Source organism: Anarhichas minor, unplaced genomic scaffold (genome assembly GCF_050575085.1).
Source record: "Anarhichas minor isolate MPS153535 unplaced genomic scaffold, ASM5057508v1 ptg000012l, whole genome shotgun sequence".
NCBI lineage: Eukaryota > Metazoa > Chordata > Actinopteri > Perciformes > Anarhichadidae > Anarhichas > Anarhichas minor.
This window is the reverse complement of record NW_027466458.1, coordinates 1,905,965-1,929,320: the sequence shown is the minus strand read 5'-3', so window position 1 is coordinate 1,929,320 and position 23,356 is coordinate 1,905,965. Positions and strand designations below refer to the sequence as shown.

Sequence of the window (23,356 nt, the reverse complement as noted above, 5' to 3'; positions counted from 1 at the left end):
TGATAAATATTAGCATCAGAATAGTGCAGCAGCTGACTTCATTAACAATTGATCTGAACATAATTTTCCCGAGAATAATCCATTATTTGTTCAGTTCATGAAATGTACAAAAAAAAAGTGCCCGTCACAATTTCCTAGAATCCAAACTAATGTCGTCTTTTTTTAACAACAATATAAAAACCCAAAGATGTTCAGTTGAGTGTGTGACAAAGAAAACAAAACAGCAAATCGTCACATTGGAGAAGCTGAAAACAGCAAATGTTTCTGCACCTGTGCTTGAGAAAATAAGTGAGTCAATAACTTTAAAGTGGCAATTTTTCATATTTTTTATTTAAATATGTCTGTTTAAGTTTTTCTCCGTTTTTCTCCATCAAACTGCACATCATTCTGAAGAATAGCATGTTAGTATGAAATATAATCAACCAGGACTGGAATACCTTGAATATCTAAATAGTTGCAGAGTTCTTTTTGCTGATCAACTAAAATGTTCATCTTTAATCATAATAATAATCACAATAGCACAACTGTTTGTAATCCACTTTTTTGCAGATCCAAAAGTGAGCTCATGCGTTATCTGTTCAACTGCGTGCGTGTGTCTGAGCCTAATGTCAGCCATTGATAAACCACCGCACCGTCTAAACCACAAAGACACAAATGCACACACACACACGACACTCGTCTCAGAAGAATTCCTGGAAAAGAGAGGTCTGTTTTCAGAAAGACAAACGGCTCGTCACATCGCTCTCTCCTGATCTTACGGGTTCATAGAAGTACTCTCAAACAGTGGAGGGAGAAGTATTCTGATCCTTTACTTCAGTAGAAGTAGCAAGATGTAACAATTCTGTTACTTAAGTATTATCAGCAAAATGTACTTTAAATATTAAAGTATACAGATAATTTAATGCTACACACACAGACACACATATATATATATATATATGCCACATATATATATTATTTGGATTAATATTACTGATGTAATGCTATGTCAGCAGCATTTTCATATTGCAGATGGTCGAGGTTTATATACTGTCGGGTAGTTTAATCTCATAATATTCTATGAAATGACTTTATGTTTAGTATGTAAAATAGGAATGAGCCGTCGGGTAAATGTAGTGGAGTAGGCGGAAGGTTGTTGAGCTCAAGTTTAAAGTAGTACAAAACTAATAATGTGCATTAATCAACAGTTTATTATTATTGCTGTTCAACTCAGCCGGCATTTAAAATATTGTTTTCTGTAAAATACCTCCTCTTCTCTTCTTCTAAAAGCGTATAAGATTATGATCCCACACATTTGCTTTTTGACAACTTAAAGCTTTAAGATCAGGAATGCATTTTTAGATGCACAATGTAAAACAAATGGAAGGAAGTCTGCTTTTAGTCCACATGCCGTTAGCAGCGGTAGGAGAGGGACTGTCATCATGTGCACCGTATCGCAACTATTTACCTACGTTATCATATTTTGTCTTTTTAGATTGTCTTCTGTCTGAGTGAATGAACTCTTGTGTGTAAAAGTGTGTACAAGTAAAGTGAATGTATTTAAGAGTAAGATCATTATTTGGGTAAAACCTTAGTTCCCCTGAACATTCTAATTTCCTTCCACGAAACACGTTTGAGTGGACATATCATGTCTTTATCAGGAGCTATATGTGGACTCTTCACGTCCGTCTCTGCTGCCCCCCCCCCCCCCCCTCCACATAAAGAAATAGAAGAAGTCTTTAGAAAAGTACATGTTGTTCATTTCTGTTTAGAATTCAGCATCACTTTGGATCATTATAGGCTTCTATTCTGTTTCATGAAGCAGAACATAAGACCTGCAGAGTCGTGAGAAACCTCTCCTGCTGCTGCTGCTTCCATATCTTTAGGTTAAAAAGTCTCCATGACTGTGCAGTGGGAATGTGCTCGGCTGGCAGCAGCACTGTGAACATACTCCACCCTCCATCCCATTCTCCTGTGCCAGGGCCGGGCATTCCTCGCCCCTCCAGTGGCCGGTTAGTACCCACTCTTTTTCTCTTTCTTTCTGTCGCACACAACACACACTTTTTTTTGTCCCTATACACGGCTACTTCAGACCAAATATTTCCTTCCTTCCCTACTCGCCACATACATTTCTTCATTTCCCTTTTTGCAGCCGTCCCATCCTTCACTCTTCCTTCCTTCCTTTCCTTTTTTTTTTTTGTGTTTTCCCCCCTCCATCTCCTTCCCTCTCCCTCCTCAGCTGCTCTCTCATTTGGGTTTATTTGCATGGCAGAGCGTAAAGGATGCAGCCAGTGTGAGCAGGGCCAGCAGAGCCCTCCTGTGTCCATCCAGGCCCCGGCTGAGATTTGTAATGCTAGACAACACTCGGCATTGCGGGGATAAAAACCTCGGCCGGCGCGGACAAAAAGAGCCTTGTTTTTTCCTTTCCTTTCCTTTCCACCGCTTATTGCTCCTCTCGCAGGGAGACGCAGAATTCTTTCTTTTAGCAGGGAGAGAAACAAAGATTTGTAGAGGGGCGAGGGGGGGGGATACTTCCACCGAGTTTGACACATGGTCCTGGTGCAGAGTATTTATTGTAAGTATTTAGTTTCCCCCTGCATGACGTCAGTGCAGCAGAGGGCAGTGAGAGTTGTGCTTCAGGACTGAGGCCTCTGCTTGTTATTTGTATTGTGTGTTGCACTTTGTATCTTTGCAGGGCTCTTTTGTGTGCTGCTGGCTCTGTTATGAATCCAACATTTAGGTCTAACAGTCACTCTGTTCTCCAGCTCAGCTGTATCTGCTTTTTCTCTATTTCTTGCACGTTTGTAGTTCTTTATGTGATCTTGTTCGGACTTAGCAGCTTAACCTCGCGTAGCAAAGTTGGAGATAAAATATTAGCATTTTGTAAACAGCACGATGAAGTTGTCTGGGAGAGCTTTTTCTGCTTTATTTGACAATTTAGTGAATGTCATCCTGTTTCACCTTCACTTCTGAGGGCATCGAGTTTTCTATTTTGTTATTTTTGTCCTCGGTTTTACTGCTTCGCTTTTTTGTCACCATCATCATTTGTAATAATAATACATTTTTTCACAAATCAGAGTGATGAGATTTTGGTTTGGGGGCCGAGAAAGGAACATTTGACTTTCACGGTGTGCCACTGCATTTAGTAGACAAGTGCGTGTGACGTCTGTTTGATCGTTAAATTGCTCAAACTCCATATTTCTCTCATTTGAAACGGTTCCTTGCATTGTTATACTTAGTATACACTTCAGTATATGTAAATACTTATTTGATCAAATGTTGTTGAAGTTCATGTTGGTGGCAGGTCCATCTTTGTTAAGTGAATATTTATCGCCTGGTGTCTGATAGTTTTCAACATGTCAGTCGTGGTTTGCAGTGACATTCCGGGCCGAGATCTAAAAGTTGTAATTTTGTGGGGGAAAAAGTCCTTTTGGGGTTGACAGACAAGCATTTAGGACTTCAGGGAAAGTCTGAACTTTGCCTGCCTGATCCCACAACTGATTGCCCACATCATGCTGGCTCTTAAACCAGTGTGGTATCAGTAATGGCTGGTTTAGATTCACCGCTCAGGGCTTTCATTAACCCAAAACTCAGCCTAATTGACGTTCGTAGGTCGCCTTACATGATCTGGATGCCAACTAATGTCCTCTTGTTTGTTTTTGTAACATTTTTATTTTTTTAATTTGATTTTATATTTATGTTTCTTCCAAGAAACTTTTAAAAGGAACACAACTTTTGTTTGGGTGGCTCCTTTAAAAAAAAAAAAAAATAATAGTTTTCATAATATAAATCAAGGGTTTATGCCAAAAACCATTTGAGTTATTTTATTATTGTGTCTCCACAAAATACAACAATCTGGTTATGATTTAGATGTCATAAACCAAAATGGTTTGAGGTTTGTGGGAGGATCAAGTTAGATTTTAGACCAGCAGTCCACATTTTTCCACCACATTATTTTAAGAAAACAAACAAACAGGGGAATGAATTGAAACGAGGTCAACTGCTGTAAGCATATGGAGAATCAGGACAAGGGAGTATGAATTATTATTTAAGCCACATTAACAGACAGTCGGTTTCCTCTATGTAGCATTAATGATTCAGTGTGCAGATTATTTTTTAAATTAATGAGCATATTTCAAAGTATTTGGTCTATTGTTTTAATTACACAACTTATACTCGTTTTAACAAACAACGTCATAGTCCATACTTTAATAATGAATAGTGCTGTCGAGCTTTTATTAAATATGAAATACTTCAATGATCATCCACGTGTAGTTCAGGTGTTATTCAGTTTTAATTGTAAGACCTATTCTTCGAATTGTTTCATAATAATAAACGTATTGCAATTGTGTGGTTTTTAAAAAAACCAATTAAATTACTGGACAATGTGTTTTCTGCGCAGTTTCCCCACAGATGTGTGTTGCAGGTGAATGCACTCAAGTCTCTTTTTTTCCGGCAGTTTTCCGATTTTCAAATGAAAAATGTTTGCCGGCCATTTCTTAAAATGTACTTTTCTTGAAAAAGCCTCGCACTGCACATTAGATCAGTGGTCATTTCACGTGTCAGATGAACACGTGCCTGTGTCACTGTCACGTTGACAAATGTTTCGATCGCGCACGTGGACAGCTATGATAAACATTTTGTTTTTGTTCGTTCCAGAAACACGTTTCGCCCGATTTTATTTCGTGTTTTCGTTTTGTCACCTGAAGCTTGTCGGAGGATCTGTCTGGCCTTCTGCGACTTCCGGTGCTTTGGTGGCTCGTGCTGAGCACACAGTGCGGTCTGACTGCAAACTGTTATTTGTAAATTAATTAAGGGTTAAAAAAAAAAGTCGTGTTGTGGGATTATTTGGGGTTTAGAGAGACATTTTGGTGTTTTTCCAATCAACTGGTCATTCTCCAAACAGGCCGTCGGGCATGTGTGAGCCTGCAGTCAGCATCTGTAAGAAGACAGCAGAATTAATATTCAAAAGAACAATGTGAGAAGGTCATGGTATAAACTATGAAAATCATACAACCGGTTGAAGCTGATGTGTGTAAATCATCAGAATGATTAATAATTTGGGATGTATTTTATATCTATTATTATTATTACTGGTAGTAGTATAATAACGTTATTATTTATATTGTTTTATTAAGAATTACCTCCGTGCTTTTGATGACTATGATTTTATTTTTGGAGTGAAAGTATTAATAATTATTTTCATGCATCATTTCATTATTCATCTTAAAGCTGCCTACTTGCCAACACTGTTAACTTGTTGCTATAGCAACTTGTAGTTCGTCCCAACTAATGACTAGAGTTGACCTTCCAAATAATATCATCAGAAGTTTGAAATTAGCCTTTTAAAAAAATTACATATAATACAAATTATTTTTACGGTCATATGTGCCACAAAATAAAACAAAACTTTTTGTTTGAGCACATGAACGTTTACAATACCAATTAATGAAAATGATGCAGCAAGGACATTTTATTTTGAAAATAAGATCGAAATATATAACAAAATGGCTCAATGTGCAAAAATTGCACACATTTTAGTGCAAAAAATGACTTTTAACTAAATGTTAATGGTCAGGTGAAAGTCCTTAGTTGTTGACGTACAGTTGGGCTACATTGCATTATTTGTATGTGTGTTATAAATAACAAAATCAGATTTTGATTAAAGCTCTCAATTTTAAACACTAAAACTATTAAACCAACACACACTCTGCTGTTGGGTAAATGGGCCATCCGGGCCTCCGTTGCCTCAAAATCTTAAAGAAAAAAAACAAAAAACAAAATCACGCACTGTCGTGTTAAATGGAATAATTAAAATTAGGCTGGAACAACAACTTAAATCATAAATTCAATGACGGATGAATAATTGATGTGGCCAAATGTGTGGGGAGGTCAACATTTAATTATTGATAAACCATCGTGTTGGAGGAATGTCATTAGAAGTCTGATTTAGTTTTTTTAAAGGAGAGGGATAACGACACACGCACAACTGAAAATACATTTCACAGGCAGACACACAGCAGGCCCAATGCTGAGAGAGTATTAATATTACTACATTCACCTGTTAGAAGGAAAATATTTATTCTATTGTTTGAGATTAAACCAAGTGTTTATGTTTGTTTTTGCTAAGCCTGAAATTTAAAATATGAAGCAAAAAAAAAAAGAAGAGTATCATAGGTGCAATGCAAAGAACTGTGCGCGGGTTTTCAACCTCTTTACAAATTTAAAATAAAAACATACTTCTTGAAATTCTTTGGTTTAGTGAATTGTCTTTTATCTGCCGCACTTTTATTTGTTTTTATTTTTGAAAGACCATTATTTTGTGTCATTTCCTATTTGTGCACCATGATGCCACAAGTCCTGCTGGATAAATGCGTTCATATCAAATGAATCAAGGACACGAAAACTCACTGTCCTTTAATTTGAAACTCTACTAACGTGTTGAACGTCACCTAACGTTACCTTCTTCTCCGCCTAAATGACCGGAGAGCATGCCCGCATGTCTCGGACGGGTCTGTTGCGCCTGACTGCTGCTGACCTCTAAGTCTGCACCCTAACAATCACTAACAGCACTTTTCATAAGAAACGGCAACATTTCGCGCTCTGCAGCTCCGCAAAGTCAGCTCTGCGACGGCTTCCAACGAGCCTGCACTCTGTATAATGTCTCAATCACGTTTAATCCTGCTGCTTCATTGCGTCACACTGTGGGGAGACACGGTCACAATGCATCTGTGTTCGTGATGTGTTTTTATAAAAGTTAGCTAAACTACATCATTGCCATGACACAGACGCTTTTATTATAAATCTAATCCCAAAATAAGAAACAAAACTTCAGTTTTGTTTTACATTTCAGGGAATGTGATCAGACTTTCCTTGAATGAACCCTTTGAACCCAATGAACCTTTTTTTCTCTCGCTTGATCTTTGCTCCAGACTGCAACATTACCAAAACTATACGGAAATCAAACTGCAGGAAGCAGCTCGGGTCGTGCCCACAGTGCCGCTCTAGAAACCTCCGGAGCAGTGCATGGCGGTAGGTCGGAGCCGGTGCAGCCCTATATATAATCCCCACCGTCCGTGATTTAGCCCCCCGGTCCTCCTAATTCTCCCAAAGCCCCAGCTGGTCCCCTGGCCGCTCCGCTCTCGCCGCGACAGACTGTACACCGCTCGCTTTATTAATAATTCACCCTAATAATTCAGTAGTTCGACGCTGCCGGCTGAAGCACCGGCACCGTAAACAACTGCCCTAATTCCCCGTCTATAATCTCTGTGTGTGTAAACTGCAGGACCCACGCTGCTGAAGGTGAGCTATTTATAAGTGGTTGGTTTTTGTTTTTGTATTGTTGTTGTTTGTTTGTGTGGGAGGGTTGCGGAGGGAAGTGCGAGCTATCTGTCGTCGCTGCCGCCGGAGCGCACGGAGAGCTTCCATTTTACGCGCCGAAGCACCCGGCGCCCCGGCCGACGTGTCGCTGTGCAGGCATTCACGCTATCCGCGAGGCTGCAGCGATCTGAAGAAGCGAAAACACGCAAGCTGCTCTTTCATCTCGTCAGCTTTGAGGAGGAGGAGGCGGCGAGGGACCAGGGGTGTCTCCCCCACCCCCCAGTTTGTGTGTAGCGCGCGTGTGTGTGTGGAGAGAGAGAGAGGAGAGAGCGAGAGAGAGCGAGAGCGAGAGAGAGAGCGAGAGAGAGAGAGAGAAAGAGAGAGAGAGAGATACGAGGGTAAAACAGATCGGACGCGCGGCGCGGGAGACAGCCGCTTTTGGACACGTTTTGGAGACAGAAGCTGCCTGACTGCACGCGGGGGAAAACCCCCAAAACAAACAGAAAACAAAACTTACTTTGCATCGCCTCACCCGTCCATTCGTTTGTCACCGTGTCGTTAAAATTATTTCGGGGAGTGATTCTTTTTTAAATCATTATTATTTAGCGTCTCCCAATCTGCTGGACGAAGTTTGGCGGCTGAAGGACGCACCTCGGGACTTTGACGCAGACGTCTCCCTGACTTCTGGCTGCTGGACATGGGTCGCATCTGAGGGCCGAGCTGCGGTAGACGGACGGACGGCTCGGAGCTGCTGTCCTCTTGTCCTCCTATCGCTTGCAGAGTGGACCCACTTTTGAGAGAGCGTGTTTTTTCCCCCTATCTGGGCCGACGTGTTTAAAGGTCTTCTTTTTTTTTTTTTGCTTCCGGCAACAGCGAAGAGACCAAGTCTTCCTCCCTCAGCCCTCGCTCCCTCTCTCCTTTTTTTTGGAAGCTGAACTTTTAAAGGAAAATGGGGCATTGAGAGGTTTGGCAGATCTCCCCAAGCTATAATGGTACGTGCTGTGTAACTCAATAGTTCCCCTCTGTCGGCTCTATAGGGTAAAGTCTATAGGACTGGACCGAAAGCAAACATCGCTTGTGTTTCACCGAATCCCCGCAGCCAGTTTAAGGCTTTTTGTTTTTACATTTCTTTGTGGAAGATCAGTACTTCAGAGTGAGATCTGGCTGCGGAGTGCGAGGCCACAGATGACGATGCAACGCACCTGCGCGCGCGCGTGTGTGTGTGTGTGTGTGAGAGAGAATGTGTGTGTCTGTGTGTGTGCCATGTGTAAATTCGCCATGCTTGCCTGCCAATTTTGACAATTCTGAACTCGATCAACCACATTTATACAAAAAAAAACTTGAATATGCCGATGTATTTGAATGCAGCTCGATATTTTTTATGATGAAATATGTTTTGCGTGGACGTAACTTTTTTTGCTCTCCTTGCGCGTAATTTCATGAAACTACCTTCAAATGCATAACAACCTTTTTCATAATTAGTATGATATCATATAAATCCATTTTTTCTCCCATAATTCGAGCTGATTTCCCCTCACTGATGGCTGAACGTTGTGCATGCTGAATTGTTTGCAGAGGCGTGTGAGTGGCCCAGTAAATACAGATTGACAAAGTGGAGGCTGATCTGCGCAGCTCAGATCAAACAGAATAAAACGCACGCGCGACCACAGACTGCGGAGATCTGAAAGCCCAGCATACTATGTGTTGGATATTAATTATTATATTATTATTATTGTTATCATGATGATATTCTGAAAGGATCCTGTAAATCCGCGTGGAGCAGGGCTCCTCTCCACCTTGCACCCGGGCTGTGTCTTTTTCTGTCTGAGGCGGCTGCTGCTTTTCTTTTTTTTCTTTTTTATCAATGGGCACTTCATTTGCTTAGTTGATGACACTTTAAAGCGACTACAAGGGGGACGTGAGGTGACACAGATCGCCTTTGTGCCCCCCAGAGCAAGTGCGAAATGAATAAGAGCTTTTAATGTTGATCAGAAAGTCAGAGGAACAAATATTCTGGTCTGATGATTTTTTTTAAAACCCCCTCAGCATTTAGAGAGATAAATATTATATTTCACCATCTGCTCAAAAACTGTTTTTATTGCAGTTTTTGTTTCTTTTTATCATCATATATATTCCTTGACTTTTATCTGTCTCTGTCATGTTGCAGTGCAAAGCTGTGTGGAATTATAATGACCTCAAATTATAATTACAATGGCCTAAAATCGTGACCTACTTTATAGCTGGTCATACTCTTCAGGTGCCATACAGTATAAAATACAGCTGGCAGAGTTGATTTCTGTGAGGCTTTGGTTGAACAAAGACCTGTTCTGAGGCAATGATGGGACGTGTTTGTAGAAACATAGAAATACAACACTTTAGATGAGAACAATACATGCACATGTCAGAAGTTATTCCGATTTTATTTAAAATTTTTTGCCAGCAATATTCCTTTTGCACCAATACAGTGGCTCTTTAAACACACGTGAGGTCAGATCTTCCTGTATCAGACATTTAAATAAAATATAATGGTTTATAAACTGAAACACGACTTGGATGTGTTTTTGAAACAGCGATGTCTCACCAATGAAGACAATAAACTGATTTATTTATTTACATTACATTGACTGCATGTGGTGCAACGACTAAGTCATGTATAGTTTTATTTGAGGTGTTTTTTATATGTTGCCCTGAAACCATCTCAGATTCAGATCGAAGGGGACGTTCAGTGACATCAGCAGTAAGTTTCGCCTCATCAGCAACTTTACAGGAGCAACTTGATTCCGGTCCCCCAGATTGATGACACACCGCCGGCATGCGTGTATACATATTTTCGCATGTCTTGAAATCTCAGGTGCAGGAATTATAACTTTATTACGGGGGTCAACTGCCAATAAAATGTTTGTGAGCTCAACCCATTGTCATGTGTCCACAACAATACGAACCAGCCTGGAGCGGTTCAAAATGTCACATTTCAGGCCACATGTGATTTGTCATGTAAGCTGACCGATCGTCCTCCAATCTTTCTGAAGGTGCGCGGAACATCAGACGATGGCTCGTAAATGGCAGCGATATCATAATGCTCGCTTTGTTTTGATTGCGGCCCTGTAATTTCACAGTTGGTTGCGCTGCGGTTGTTGCAGAGAAAACCTGCCAACCGCTGAACCTGTCTGTCAAATCATAGCCAAGACTCTTATTGGTGCCAAGCTGCGAGGTGGGCATGAACCGTGCCGTGTTATTAAGTACATTCTTTTTTAGAGTATCATTTTAGTTGGAAGTGGGTGAGACATTTGAAAGGAGCTCAACACGTTGCCCTATTGAGTCATAGAGTGTGTGTTTTGTAATGTAACTCTATGCTACCTGGTCTTTGTGGTAAACTGTATTAGAACCATAACCACAAGAAAATCTCCCCACGGATCAGTACTTGTGCGACACAAAGGGCCGATTGTACCGGCCCAAACCTCATTGTTAAAAGCACATAGCCGGAGCGGCGAGGCCTTAACTCGGTGCGGTTCCCCCAATTTAAAAAAAAGCATGAATAAGGATCCATGTAGTAGAATGGTTTGCCCGTGGCGTTGGGTTACTTACAGGTAACGAAGGTGGCGAGCAGTGTGGGAGGTTCACTGTGACAGTCGGCGTTGTGTTTATCTAAAGGCCAGCCTGTCGAGCAGGATCAGTGGTTGACAGGCAGGATGTCAGGCCAAAGCCAATCTCGGGGCGTGTCACAACGTGTGTTCAAACTTGTTTCGCTGTAACCGTTTTGTTGATTGTATTTTATTTGGATTCACGACAGCTATTGTTTAGTCTGGCATAGTTTCTATCTATTACTCAGGCATTCAAAACTATTAACCTCCCCCAGCTCATTTGTATTTTAGCATCTTTGATTCCGACCACACACACCTGCACATAAAGGTTGAACCTCCGACACTACCGAATGTTTTTTTGCCTCCTGAGATAATCTCATCCTCCTGCATTCATACCTCCTGAAAAGAAAACGTCATGCCTTAGAGTCCCGCCGTGTACTACTGTGTGAAAAAACTATAGTGTAAAACACAACTGCACAATTAAGCCCAATGCAATCTTCAGCCCGGCATCTTGGCTGCACTACTGGACCCACAAGTGGAGTGAAATAATTAGCTCCACTCTGCTCACCCACCCAGCCATCCTTCTTTTATTTTCTTTTAACACAGCCCCTTCAGTTTCTCATCTTCTTCCTTATCCTCCCAGAGATGGCTTAGCGGAAAAAGAAGAAAAGAAAAAAATCATATTTTTCCAACATTTTTCCCCGAGGTAGCTTTGGCAGGGACTCAAACGGCGGCCATTTCCGCCTTTCATACACCCCTCACACACCGTGGAACAGATCGCCGGTGCGGCCCGGCGTCTTTGAAGTGGTTGCCATCTCACGCAGGTTGGCTGGACTCTTTCCTTTCCCCCCTCCCTCCCACCTCCCATCATTCTCATCCTGTGCCTTAAACTTGGCAGTGTTATTTTTCAGCCACCAAATCACGCTGATAAGACACAATGGCGGTGATAATAATTCTGTTTTTTTTTTTTTAAAGACGGACTGACAGCGCTGATAGCGCTTGTGGTTGACGACTGTGTGGCGGCCAGAATGCAATGCTTTCTGTAAACGAGGGAGAGGACCGCACCAGGTGCTTGGTTTGAGTGTGTAAGCGTGTGCGTAGCCGCAAAAAACGTGAGAGGCAGTGAGACGGAGAGGAGGATGATCATTGATACGTTGCCATTCATGTGCTTTAAAATGGAGCCATCTGAGAACAAATTCCACCATCAGGGCCTTTCATACACAAAGCTCTGTGGAGGTGTGCGTGAGTGTGAGAGCGCGCACGCGAGTGTACGAGCAGGTTTTCGAAGATCTCACCTCCAAAGAATTTGGCCATATGGTCGTCAACACATATACCCAGAGAGAGAGAGAGAGAGAGAGAGAGAGAGGGGATAGAGAGCGAGCCAAGGAAAGACGGTGTGAGAGAGTCAGGGAGAAAGTGAATGAGAAGTGTCTTCTTTTGTCAGTGGAGGCAGCAGGAAAGGCAGTTTAGAAAAGATCCTGTACCCCTACCTTAGATCAGATGGCTCAGACACAAAAAGAAAGAAAAAAAAATCCTCCATCACATCCCCTACTCCACTTATTTGTGGAGTGGGAAAATCTGTCTCAATTAACACATTTGCATTGGGCGATGACGGACTCCAAATAGGTCACTGACTCAATCTCCCGCCTCCGAATCTTCCCTCTAAAATGTTAATTAAGGAGGGCTTTGAGATTTTTCCGCTCAGGGCTGGCCATATGGGCCGGGCATATGCTCTATATATATAGTACAATATATAATTCATACACTGCTGCAGGAGAGAGTGTTTGGGGGCATGGAGTTTTTTTGGGGTGGGGGTTTACTACAAAGGGAGTCGGTATGTTCTGGCCTCTCCAGTGGCAGGTACAGAGCTTAGCCTATTCATTAGCTTCGTGTTATTCACTGTTGCACAATGGGATTGAGGTTCATCAACACCTGTTTCTTTGGCTGACAACATAAAGAGGGCATTTAAATTCCTCTTTGCCGGTTGGTTGATATGAAATGAGAGCAAATTATCTATTGTTGGAGTGCAGTTGCCTTTTTTAATTTTTTTTCAAACAGCTACTTGGGGTCAAGTTAAAGGATGAGTAATATTGAGATTCTCTGTATGCTCAAGGATATTCTCAAATAGTCAGCATGTCGAACCAGTTCTTCCAGTGCCATCCTGCCAGACTGCCCCCATTCACCAAGCAGAATGGGACGGCGGCAGCAAATAAAAATTGAGCTTTCCGACCCAACACGCGGCCGTTTTTTTCGGTCCCAGCCAATCAGAGGAGGGCCTGCTATTGCACCTGACCTTGTTTCTGGCCAGGCACAGCCAATCGCGGAGGCTCCTGCACACCTGATGCATTGTGGTCTGCCCGCTGGTAGTCGGCAGGCGCGCCTCACATAGGTGGCGTGGATCCAGGTCCATTATTGTGAGCGCCGGCCAATCAGATGCGTTGTCTCATTACTGGATAAGTGCGGCCTGGCAGACTTTGAGCGATTGGAGTTTGTGTTGTGTGTGCGTGTCAGCACGCATGTGTACGTGTGCATCGGAGCAACTCTGCTACCCCATTCCCATAATGCTTTGCAGCCTTATCAGCAGGCCTCTCTCTCTCTCTCACCCCGTTCCTGGCTTCGTCCTCTTCTAGAGACTCAACAATGAGCACTGTGTTGCACCCTTTAAGGAGCCGGAGGCCTCGGCTATAAAAAAAAAGAGACTAAAAAAAACATGTTTATGGACTAATAAAGATGATTAGAAATCGCACAATTGCAGAAAAATGGAAGGTTTGCGAGCGCAGATTATTTGTAATAAAAAAGCTGAGGGGAGAGACGGGGGAGAGAGAGAGGGAGAAGGAGAGTTAGCTGTACAGACCTCTCATTGCGAAGGATATGAATAGCCTTTGTTTTCACCACAACTCGGGGCTGTGTGGTCTGCCAATGTCTGGCTCTTATTATGGGGTTTGTGTCTGCGTAAGTGGCATGCACGTGTGCGTTGGTGTGTTTGTGTGCGAGGCCGAGAGCACATGGGAGTGGAACAAAAAACAACCAAAAAGCATATATACGTGCAGGTGATTATATTTTCAGGAGGGTGAGACTACATGCGTGTGCGTTTTAAATGTTTCCACACACCAGATACACTGTTTTTCTCCCTGCTCCCGCTCAATAAATGTGGCACGGGGTTTCCGGCTGGCACAAGCGCGCGTGCACGCTTTTTTTTTTTTTGTATCCGTTCGAGTTGTGAAATGAAATAGGATTTCACAGAACGGCACAGCGGCTGTGGGATTTGGGCTCCCATCGGCTAAGTAGAGTGGGATAGGTTGATCCAATCAACGGCAGAAACTGCAAGGAGAGCCCGTTTCACAGCTCCGGGCCCTGCCAGAACCCTGCCTGCCTGGCTGCTTGACTTAGAATACAAATGAAGCTCCCTGAATGCACACTTACACACACACACACACACACACACACATGCATGCACACTGGTACTTACAGACAGTCTGGCTGGGGATTTATAGTGCAAGAGATGTTAGCAGGCGCTGTGCTCTCTATGGAGAAGTGACATCAGTCGGGGTTAGGAGGCTGTCTCATATAGCGCAGGTACATTTATGGGATTGTCTCCGTGTTTGATCCTGGTGACTTCAGGACACGATTGGTCACAAATGTCCTTTTTCTCTGAACTTTATTTCTTTGGGCCAATGTAGCTTAGAGACGGCTTGCAAATCAAAATTACATATTTTTCCTCTTACCTGTAGTGCTATTTATCAGTCTACATTGTTTTGGTGTGAGTTGCCGGGTTTGGAGATGATTTCTGGGAAAGACACATTTTTGTTGAGTTTTTCAAATACATTTTTTGGGCGCCTTCTGCACCACAAGCCGAGTACCATATAGTCTCATTATATTGGAAAGAAGGCAGACAGCTCGACGGCCGATATCTCCAACACTAGGCGACTCTCAGAAAAACGATCTAGACTGATAAAAAGCACTACAGGTAAGGGGAAAATATGTAACAACAAGTGTCCGATATAAAGTTGAAGGATTTCAATGTTGTAATATTTTGAAATGCTAGTTTATTCCTCCTTCTGGGAACTCATATAAAGCAACAGGTTCAAGCAGCGTCTTAGTGCCAAAAAAAAGGTTGAGATCTGCTTCCTAAGAGAGTTGTCAATTATATGACAGAACTGTACTACTGAAATGATAAAAGTTTCAATAAATAACCATCTTCTTCTTTTTTTTTTTAGGCTACTGACACCTACCTGGTGAACGACGACCCCTCTAGAGGCCCAGGGATGCCTGAATGTTTCCTCGTGTCTGACACATATAGGGTAAATACACACACACACACTACAAGCTCTCTGCGTCTGTCCTTGTCATGTTGATGCCCCAAAATTTATTTCCTGGACACACAAACAAGCCCAGTCCTTTAAAAGTAATCTCTTTATGAAGATTTACAGCGGTTGGAGGGAGGAGGGCGTTCAGAGGACAAAGACTCATCAGAGCATTGTTGAGTTGGAGGCTCTTGGGTTAATGTGTCCAGGAAATACACACATGCTCATACATCCACCTCCTGTAAAAATCTCCCGCATGTCATCATGGACGTCCTGAACTCATCTGTCGACCGCGCTGACGTGTGTCGACGGCGCTCTGCGAAAACACTGCATTTCCTCAAAATGTCAGCTTTTCTGACGTGCAGGTTTTAAAATAAAATAAAATACGCCCCCCAAAAACTTAAAGATATGACATTTAGTTGTGACAAGTGTTTTTTTCTGTATCTGTAGAAAAAGCATATTTTACAGAGTTCACAGACGGCCTTCGGCCCTGCGTGCTGTAATCCCACGTGCTGCATTTACCGCTTAAATGAAGAAACTATGACGTCACACTAGAGAAATAAACAAACACGGGCAGAGACGCAGTAATCCGAGGCGGGTCGGGGTAAAAAAAATGTATGTGCCGCCATTGCACACAGTGAGCGTGTTTAAAAAAGCAGCAGGAGTAACACATTGCTCCGCGCACACACACACACACACGCGCTCACACACACACTCCGATTGCAAACAGATCCAAAGAGTCTCCGGGATCCTCGCTGTGTATGATATGCTTGTTAGCCATAACGGCCGGTCTCTCTGACTGCATATGCCTGTATGCATTTGACTGGCGTGCTCCCTTCCCAGAGCACACATCAACAGCTTAGTCAAACAATATTTACACTGCACGGCGTGCTAAACGCTACACTTACACACATTTTCCGTTCCCATATTTCCTGGCTTTTTTTTTCTTTTTGAAAGGCGGCCTCAACCACCTGTCTCACACATTTAGCATGCTAATGGCAGTGTCAGTATGCTACATCACTTTCAATATTTAATGGCCTAGCCACAGGCGATGGTAAACAGCGAGTGTACCGGGCAGAGCCGTGTGTCAATGGGAGACCACAACATGCTAACTTTAGACACACCATATGGTTTTCTCGTGTGCCTTGTTGAATGGCAAACATAGTCCCAGGAACCACTAGAGCCCTGCACGCTCGAGGGGCTTTCGGTTGGTGACGCTCGGACAGGGCCGTTTGATCACGGCCAGCAAGAGAGAGAGAGAGAGAGAGAGAGAGAGAGAGAGAGAGAGAGAGAGAGAGAGAGTGTGTTTGGAAAGAAAATCCTGAGTGTTTTGTAACCCCTGCGGTTGCTATAGTTTGTTTTTTTACAGCCAAGTTGCCTGTGTTGAATATTGAGATGGATGTCTCGGCCCAGGCTGCAGCCGGAGACAAAGGCGGCCAGTAAAGTCGAAAAAAAGGGTCAACTTGTGTGTGTGTGTGTGTGTGATTAAGACGGCAGAAAAGAGAGAGGGTACAGCAGAAGATTATAAAATAGATAGAAAATGAGGGAAAGAGGTCACCTAAAAAGAAAGTACTGAGAAATAGAGAGAGAGAGAGCGATATGGGGGTGGACGGAGACAGAGAAGGAGGGAAAGCGAGGGAGCACACAAAGGCTTTGTGGTTTTGGGCCTGTGCCGCGGCGGGGTGTGGTTTGGAAAGAGGAGAGACTCTGGGAAAAAGGAATGGACTACACCTCAATGTGCTTCACTTTCATGCACTTTTATTTTTGTGTTTTCATCCGTTTTTCTCTCCCCCTCAATCTTATTCGCTCTCTAGTCGCTTGTGCCAGCGTATCTTTGACCACAAGACATTTGTGGTTGTGTGCGTATTATGCGTGTGCGCGTGTGTGTGTGTGTGTATACTGTACATTAGATGCATGAGTGTCTGTGGTGCGAGTGTCTAAGTATCCTACATAGGCTGAGGTCTCATAAAGCTGCACAGCTTCATATCCCCCTGAAAAACTTGGCATTCGAACGCGGGGGTGACTTCAACCCCTGAAAACCGCACCCTTGCACACACACACACACACACACACACACACACTCTCACTCACACACATGCACAAGGCAGGGGCTTATGTATAATTGCAGGCACTCTGCCTGCATATATGAGTTTGATTAGGCTGAGGAGCAGGGAGCGGGCAAGGATAAAGCTGAGCCTGATTAGAAACAGAGTGTATCGCTTCCATACAATAGGAGTCACAATGAAACTGGTTCAGACCACTTCGTCCAAGTCCAGGTATCTTTTGTCTCCATATGCATATGTACAGCCCACTCGAATATGAATTGGACTGTGTTCAAAAAAAAAAAAAAGAGGGAAACCAGGAATGCGAGCGGCATCGAATAAAATTACAAGACAGTAAATTTACAACTTGCCGTAACAACTTTGGACTTATTTAGTTCACCGAGGGCATTCAAGGTGCTCCCTAGAAATATTAAAAATATTCTAATGCAGACGAGGGGTTTTCTCACCCCAAACTGCACAGCTATGGCCGCACTCAGGCAGAATGAAGCCGCCAGAGCCGGGGCCTCAAATCCAGCCGTCACACCTTGTAAAATGAATTAAACACAAATAAGTTTGGCCCACGTTTGAGCCGACGTTTGAGCCGCCCTCGGGCGCCGCTGTCAGCTGCACACCTTTTTAATTTACAGTAACAAGAACTCAAGTTGACAACACGGGGCCTCTTGCACTTAAGACACTTGAATTAGTTCACTGTGTGGAAAGCTGACGGGCTGACAGAGCAACTCAGCCAAATCTGAGTTGTAAACCTTTGCTTCTATATTTTTATTTGGGGGGGGGGGGGGGGGGGGGGGGTTTGCTTCTGCATTTTGCGCAACAGCAAAGGATATGAAAGTTGAAAATGGATCATTTTGAGGAAAAGGATTTGTTTTTGCTCTGTGGTGCAAAAGCTGTGTTTTTAAGACTGCTTTATAATACAAATTCAAAAAAATACACTTGCACATAACAATGTGACAAGATGTAATATTAAATAAATACCACAAGATAATAAATATTGTGAGCAGTGATATAAGTATCATAAAATCCTTGTTAACTCATCACTGAGTAACAAAGACAAACTGTAAATTGTGAGGCAAAAATGAGAACTAACTCTTTGTTTGATTTTGAGATAGACAGACAGATATATAGAGATAGATAGATAGACAGACAGACAGATATATAGAGATAGATAGATAGACAGACAGACAGATATATAGAGATAGATAGATAGATAGATAGATAGATAGACATACAGACAGATATATAGAGATAGATAGATAGATAGATAGATAGAGATAGATAGACAGACAGACAGACAGATAGATAGATATATAGAGATAGATAGATAGATAGATAGATACAATCTGTATTATCAACACCAGATGAAGTAAAAATGCAGCAAGTTTAGGACTAAATGTTTTGTTGCAATAGAGGGAAAGAACAGAACCATTCCTTCACACAGAAAAACAGCACAGTTCATAGATCCATAGATCCAGAACTCACTGCAGAACTGTATACGCCCAGGTGCGAATATTACAAATATCCCATAGGAATGTAATAAAACACCATACAACTCGATGAGGTGACTGAACTCACCATCGAGCACCACATGCGCACTATAAACCCCCCCCCCCCCCCCCCGTAGGGATACCGTGTCTCGTGCGATTCCCTCTTTGGGAGTTTTTTCAGCGAGGCGCTGATTCTGTTTAAAAGAAGAAGAAAAAACTATCAGTCGATGATCATTTTAAACACAGTTATAGGTTTGAGTCGATCCGAAAGCGAAGCGGGGAGAGCGAGAGAGAGAGAGAGAGCGAGAGAGAGAGAGAGAGCGAGAGAGAGAGAGAGAGCGAGAGAGAGAGAGAGAGAGAGAGAGTTAGAGCGCGAGAGAACGAGCGAGGGAGGGAGGGCGAGCAGAAACTTTCCTCTAAAGTTAGTGGAGCTTTCACTGTGAGTGAGGCGGGGTTACAGCCTGGACTGAGCCACAGCGGCTTTGCAATGCGGCACCGCAGCGAACCTCCATCCAACTTTACTATCAACAACTTCAATTTTCATCTCTAGACACAACCATGTACTCCCCTTACTGCTTGACACAGGTATGGAAAAAGAAATCCGCCGTTTTCCCATGCTCTTCTTCTTTGCTTTTTATTTTCCGGTATGGTGCGCCTCCGGTTTGTTTCTACTGTATGCGGTTACAGTGTTGTGTTGTCCGCGGTGCTGCTGCTGCCGCTACTGCTTGTCATTTGTTGCGTTTTAAGGACCTTTTGGTTTTTTTGGTTTTTCTCCGGCTCTGCTCTCTTTTCCCCGATAGTGTTTAACCTCGCTCTCTCTCCCTCTCTCTCGCGCGCGCTCCCTCTCTCCCCCGTTCTTTTTTTTTTTTCTTTTTTTGTAATGGCACTCCTCCAACGGGCTTTCTCGTGCGTCTTATTGCGCATGGTTTTGGAGAGAAAATGGCGCTCCTCCCAAATGTATTTAATATAAAAACGGAGGCTGGAGAAAGGGGAAGAAGGGCTCGGTGCACTGACAGTTGGTGACTTATTCCGGCCGCCCTGAGGCAGTAATCGGCTTCATCGGCGAATATAATAAAGCACGAATCGGGTGTGAATGTGGCTCGTTGAGTCGCGGTACACTTTATTTTGAGGGTTTCCGACGTGCGGCCGTTAACGGAGGTCTGACGGTCTATCAGCGCCGGGGGCCTTTAGGGTCACCGCTATAGCTACAAATCCACGACTGTCCCTCATGTGGTTTGTTCCACTTTAGCAGCCTCATTTGGGGAAATAACATTTTGTGGTTTTTTTTTAAAGGGGGGGGGGGGGGGGGGGGGGGGTGTTCTAAAGACGACAGAGGGTGGTGGGCGGATGTTGTGTGGACAGATCGAGTATGATTCATTTTTTTTTACCTTTGTGGCGTTAAAGAAAGCAAAGCATGCTTTTAACCCTAAAATAAATCTGTCTTTATGTTGTGCGTATTTCATCCAGAGTTTGGAGTAACGGTTCAGATAAGCGGTGCATGCATGTGTCAGTTTTGTCTTTAAGCAACACTATAAAATGTATTATACAAATAGCATATCTTGTTTGAATATGCAGCTTTTTTTGTAATTTTTTTGTAATTAAATGCACAATGATGGACTCCGTTTTGACCTTTTGCGGCCTCATCCCACAATACGCACTTCTGGCTCTATACAGAAATATTTTCATCAGCTCAAAGACAGGGCTCACCCTTTAGATGTATTATATATATTACTATAAATAATCTTTAAATGAATGATGCATATACACAATATAAATACTGGGCCTGGAAGCAGGTTTGATGCAAGTGAGATGTTGCTTATTTCTTACTTCACACTAAGGATATATATTTTCTTGATGTGCTGAATATGCCTCGTTTTTCAGTGTGTAAATACGTTGATCTGTAAACCAATAGCTCACAGCAGCAAAGGTCAAGTCATAAATGACCTTTATTGATAAAATACAATTTGTAACTTTATTCGCGAGTAAAAATTTAAATGTATTGTTTTGAACTCGTTCCCGGACGCAGACATTTAGTGCAGTCACTGCAGAGTTAACGCGAGAGCTGCAGGAGCGCCGGAGCTTCAGCTTCAGGCCGCAGCGGGTCCTTATCACACCAAACAGCAGCTCTAAAGGTCAACTTCACTTGTCAGTATTTTACCACCAAAAGCCTTTTAAAGATTAAGTTGAACACGACCTTTTAATATCACTGATTGTCAGAATGCACTGTTGTGTGTGTGTGTGTGTGTGTGTGTGTGTGTGTGTGTGTGAGATCACAAGCTTGAGTTAAACGTAATCATCAGAAGCATGCACCGTAACGCATTCATTTACAGATGTGAGGTGGTTTTTGCATGAAGAAGTCCCAGCTGTTTAGCTTCAGGCCTGCAGGTGAAATGTGTCAGCGTTTGCAGTCAGAGGTCACGGCCTCCTCTCCGTTTCAGAGTCACGCTGTTTTGCATTGATGTGCTGTGGGATAATATATTTTTATTATTATATATTATAGGCTACTAAATATATTTAGTTTGAGATTATATTACACTCATATGTATACATAATGTCGTGGGATAAAGGAGTACATATTCTGTTCCTTAAACTGAGGAGTTCCGTGGAGAACGTGCAGGATTCCTGCTCGGTGTTATTTCAGGCCATGTGACCAAACCCCTCCAAAGTTTTCTCGGATTTCACAAATACAAGAACGGCAGTGCTCAAATTATATTTCATCACGTTTTTGTTAAAATAGGCTACTGCAACAACATCGTGCATCACTTTAAAAAGATGCTTCTCTCTCTCTCTCTTTCCTTACCATTTTTGTTCCTCTGTGTTCCCTCGCGACTTCTCCGGCGTCTGTGAGTCTATTTGATTTGTTTTGTAAAATAAGTCCAACCAGCCCTGCTGCATATTTAGCACAGATAATTTTCCAAGCCGGGCGGTCTGAGGCAGAGGTCCGCATCGAGTTTCCTCTTTCTTTCCATTAATTAAAATTAATTGGCAGCAGATCCTCCCGCGCGGGCGCCTCGCACGGACGCGTGCTGCCCATATGCGCGATACATATTGATCCGCTCGCTGTTTTTTTTTTTTTTTTTTTTTTTGCGTTCTACGTTGTCGGACATCAAGCGCGGCTGATTTGCTCGCCTTCTCTCTCGTCTCCTCGAGAACTTGTGTTCGTTTTTAAGGAATATTAACGCAGCAGTAACAAAAAAAAGTGACATTTAACACGTGTAATACTCGACTGGTTTATCCGCCTTTCATTCGCTTTAATCCCGTTTTACTGATCTGCGGTCTGTTTGTTGTTTTTCTTTATGTATCCAAACACACGCACACACACACACACACACACACACGTGCATCAAATGTATACTTGCACCCATATTAAAGCCTCCGTCGTCCATTAAGACTGTGCTCGTGTAGCCTAAATAATTCAGAAACCACGGAAAACACGCGAAACGGGTGTAAAGAATCTACAATGTATTATTAATGCTGGTAAAAGCTTTGCTGGAACGGTCCGGGAGGTGACGGACCCGATCAGCCAAAAAAAGTGGTTGCCAGACAGCACCAAGAGTTATTATTCATTTATTTATTTTTTCCGTGGCATTGTTTCACATCCCTGTGACGGATACGCATTTGCACATTAAAGTTTTACCGCGCTTGTGAGGTCGCGGAGGCGTCGTTGAATTCAAACTTTTATGCGCTGCGTTTTTGTGAAATCAATTATTTCAGACCCCAGTTAAGTCCCGCTCATCCAAACGAGAGGCGGGCTGCTAATGTAGGACCGCGGAGCCGTCTCACAAACACTGCCAACTTTCGAAAAGCTTTGCTGCGAACTCGAGAGATGCGTTAACACTGCGCGCGAGACTCGTTTAACTATTTCCCCGCACAGATCACACACGCAAAAAAAAAAAAAAAAAACTTTTAGCCTATTCGCTTGCTCGATTCTTGCTCATATGAGAGATTCATGTCCAATTATTTACAGTTCTAAAGTGTTTTTTTTCATCAAGATTTGGAGATCAAATAAGTCCTTGAAATGCACTCAGCCATGTGCAGATTGGCAAAGCACTTGAAAGCATGCATTGAAAGCTAGCCATGCCATATAGCCATAGCAACAGAAACCCAAAAAAGAAAAAGTGGAGGTTTTGTAGTCAGTATCTTTGGTGATGGAGATAAAGGCACTTATCATTACAACTAAATGCTACAAACGGAGGATGCATAAAGTCTGTGTGGCAATATGTGTAAAGCCCACGCAAGCAGTTTCAGTCTATTCAGTAAAAACTCAACATTCAAGGCCTGAGTCCACACCAGGCCTTCAGCTGTGTGCGCGTGTGTGTGCGCGCATGTTCCTTACCGTAGCCCCGTTTGGGGCCGGTGGCTCTCCTGCGTCAACCCTCGGTTCCGGTTTCACCAGGACGGGACGGCGTCGTCCGTGGCGCTGATGTAAGCCGAGGTGGGCCTGCACGATCTGGTAACGTACAAAAGCCGTGCTGGCATCACTTTGCACCACACACACACACACACACACACACACACACACACACACACACATTAATCCTGCTCACACAGAGCTTGTCGGTAGGCACAGCACAGGCAGCAGAGAAGAGGTCTGCCGTATAGTGGACTGTAGGCAGCGGTTAAAAGTG

General features: G+C 43.1%; 1 protein-coding gene and 1 long non-coding RNA gene across 9 annotated transcripts in view; one reads left to right on the top strand and one right to left on the bottom strand.

Moving 5' to 3' along the window:
• Positions 1-308: 308 nt before the first annotated feature.
• LOC142948273 (uncharacterized) lies at positions 309-18,021 on the bottom strand. The gene is made up of 2 exons (XR_012953480.1): positions 7,817-18,021; positions 309-4,918 (listed from the first exon to the last, which is right to left on the bottom strand). It is a non-coding gene; the product is annotated as an uncharacterized LOC142948273 (long non-coding RNA).
• LOC142948265 (nuclear factor 1 X-type-like) overlaps positions 7,528-23,356 on the top strand; it is a 111,251-nt gene continuing 95,422 nt past the window's right edge. The window contains exons 1-2 of one of the 8 annotated variants that reach the window (XM_076090167.1): positions 7,528-8,291; positions 15,098-15,181. In XM_076090167.1, coding sequence (XP_075946282.1) covers positions 8,289-8,291; positions 15,098-15,181 — 87 coding nt within the window. In that variant the 5' untranslated portion in view covers positions 7,528-8,288. Of the gene's footprint in view, positions 8,292-15,097; positions 15,182-18,859; positions 19,314-23,356 lie in introns of those variants that run through there. The other 7 variants (XM_076090169.1, XM_076090164.1, XM_076090162.1 and 4 more) reach the window with 7 other exon arrangements.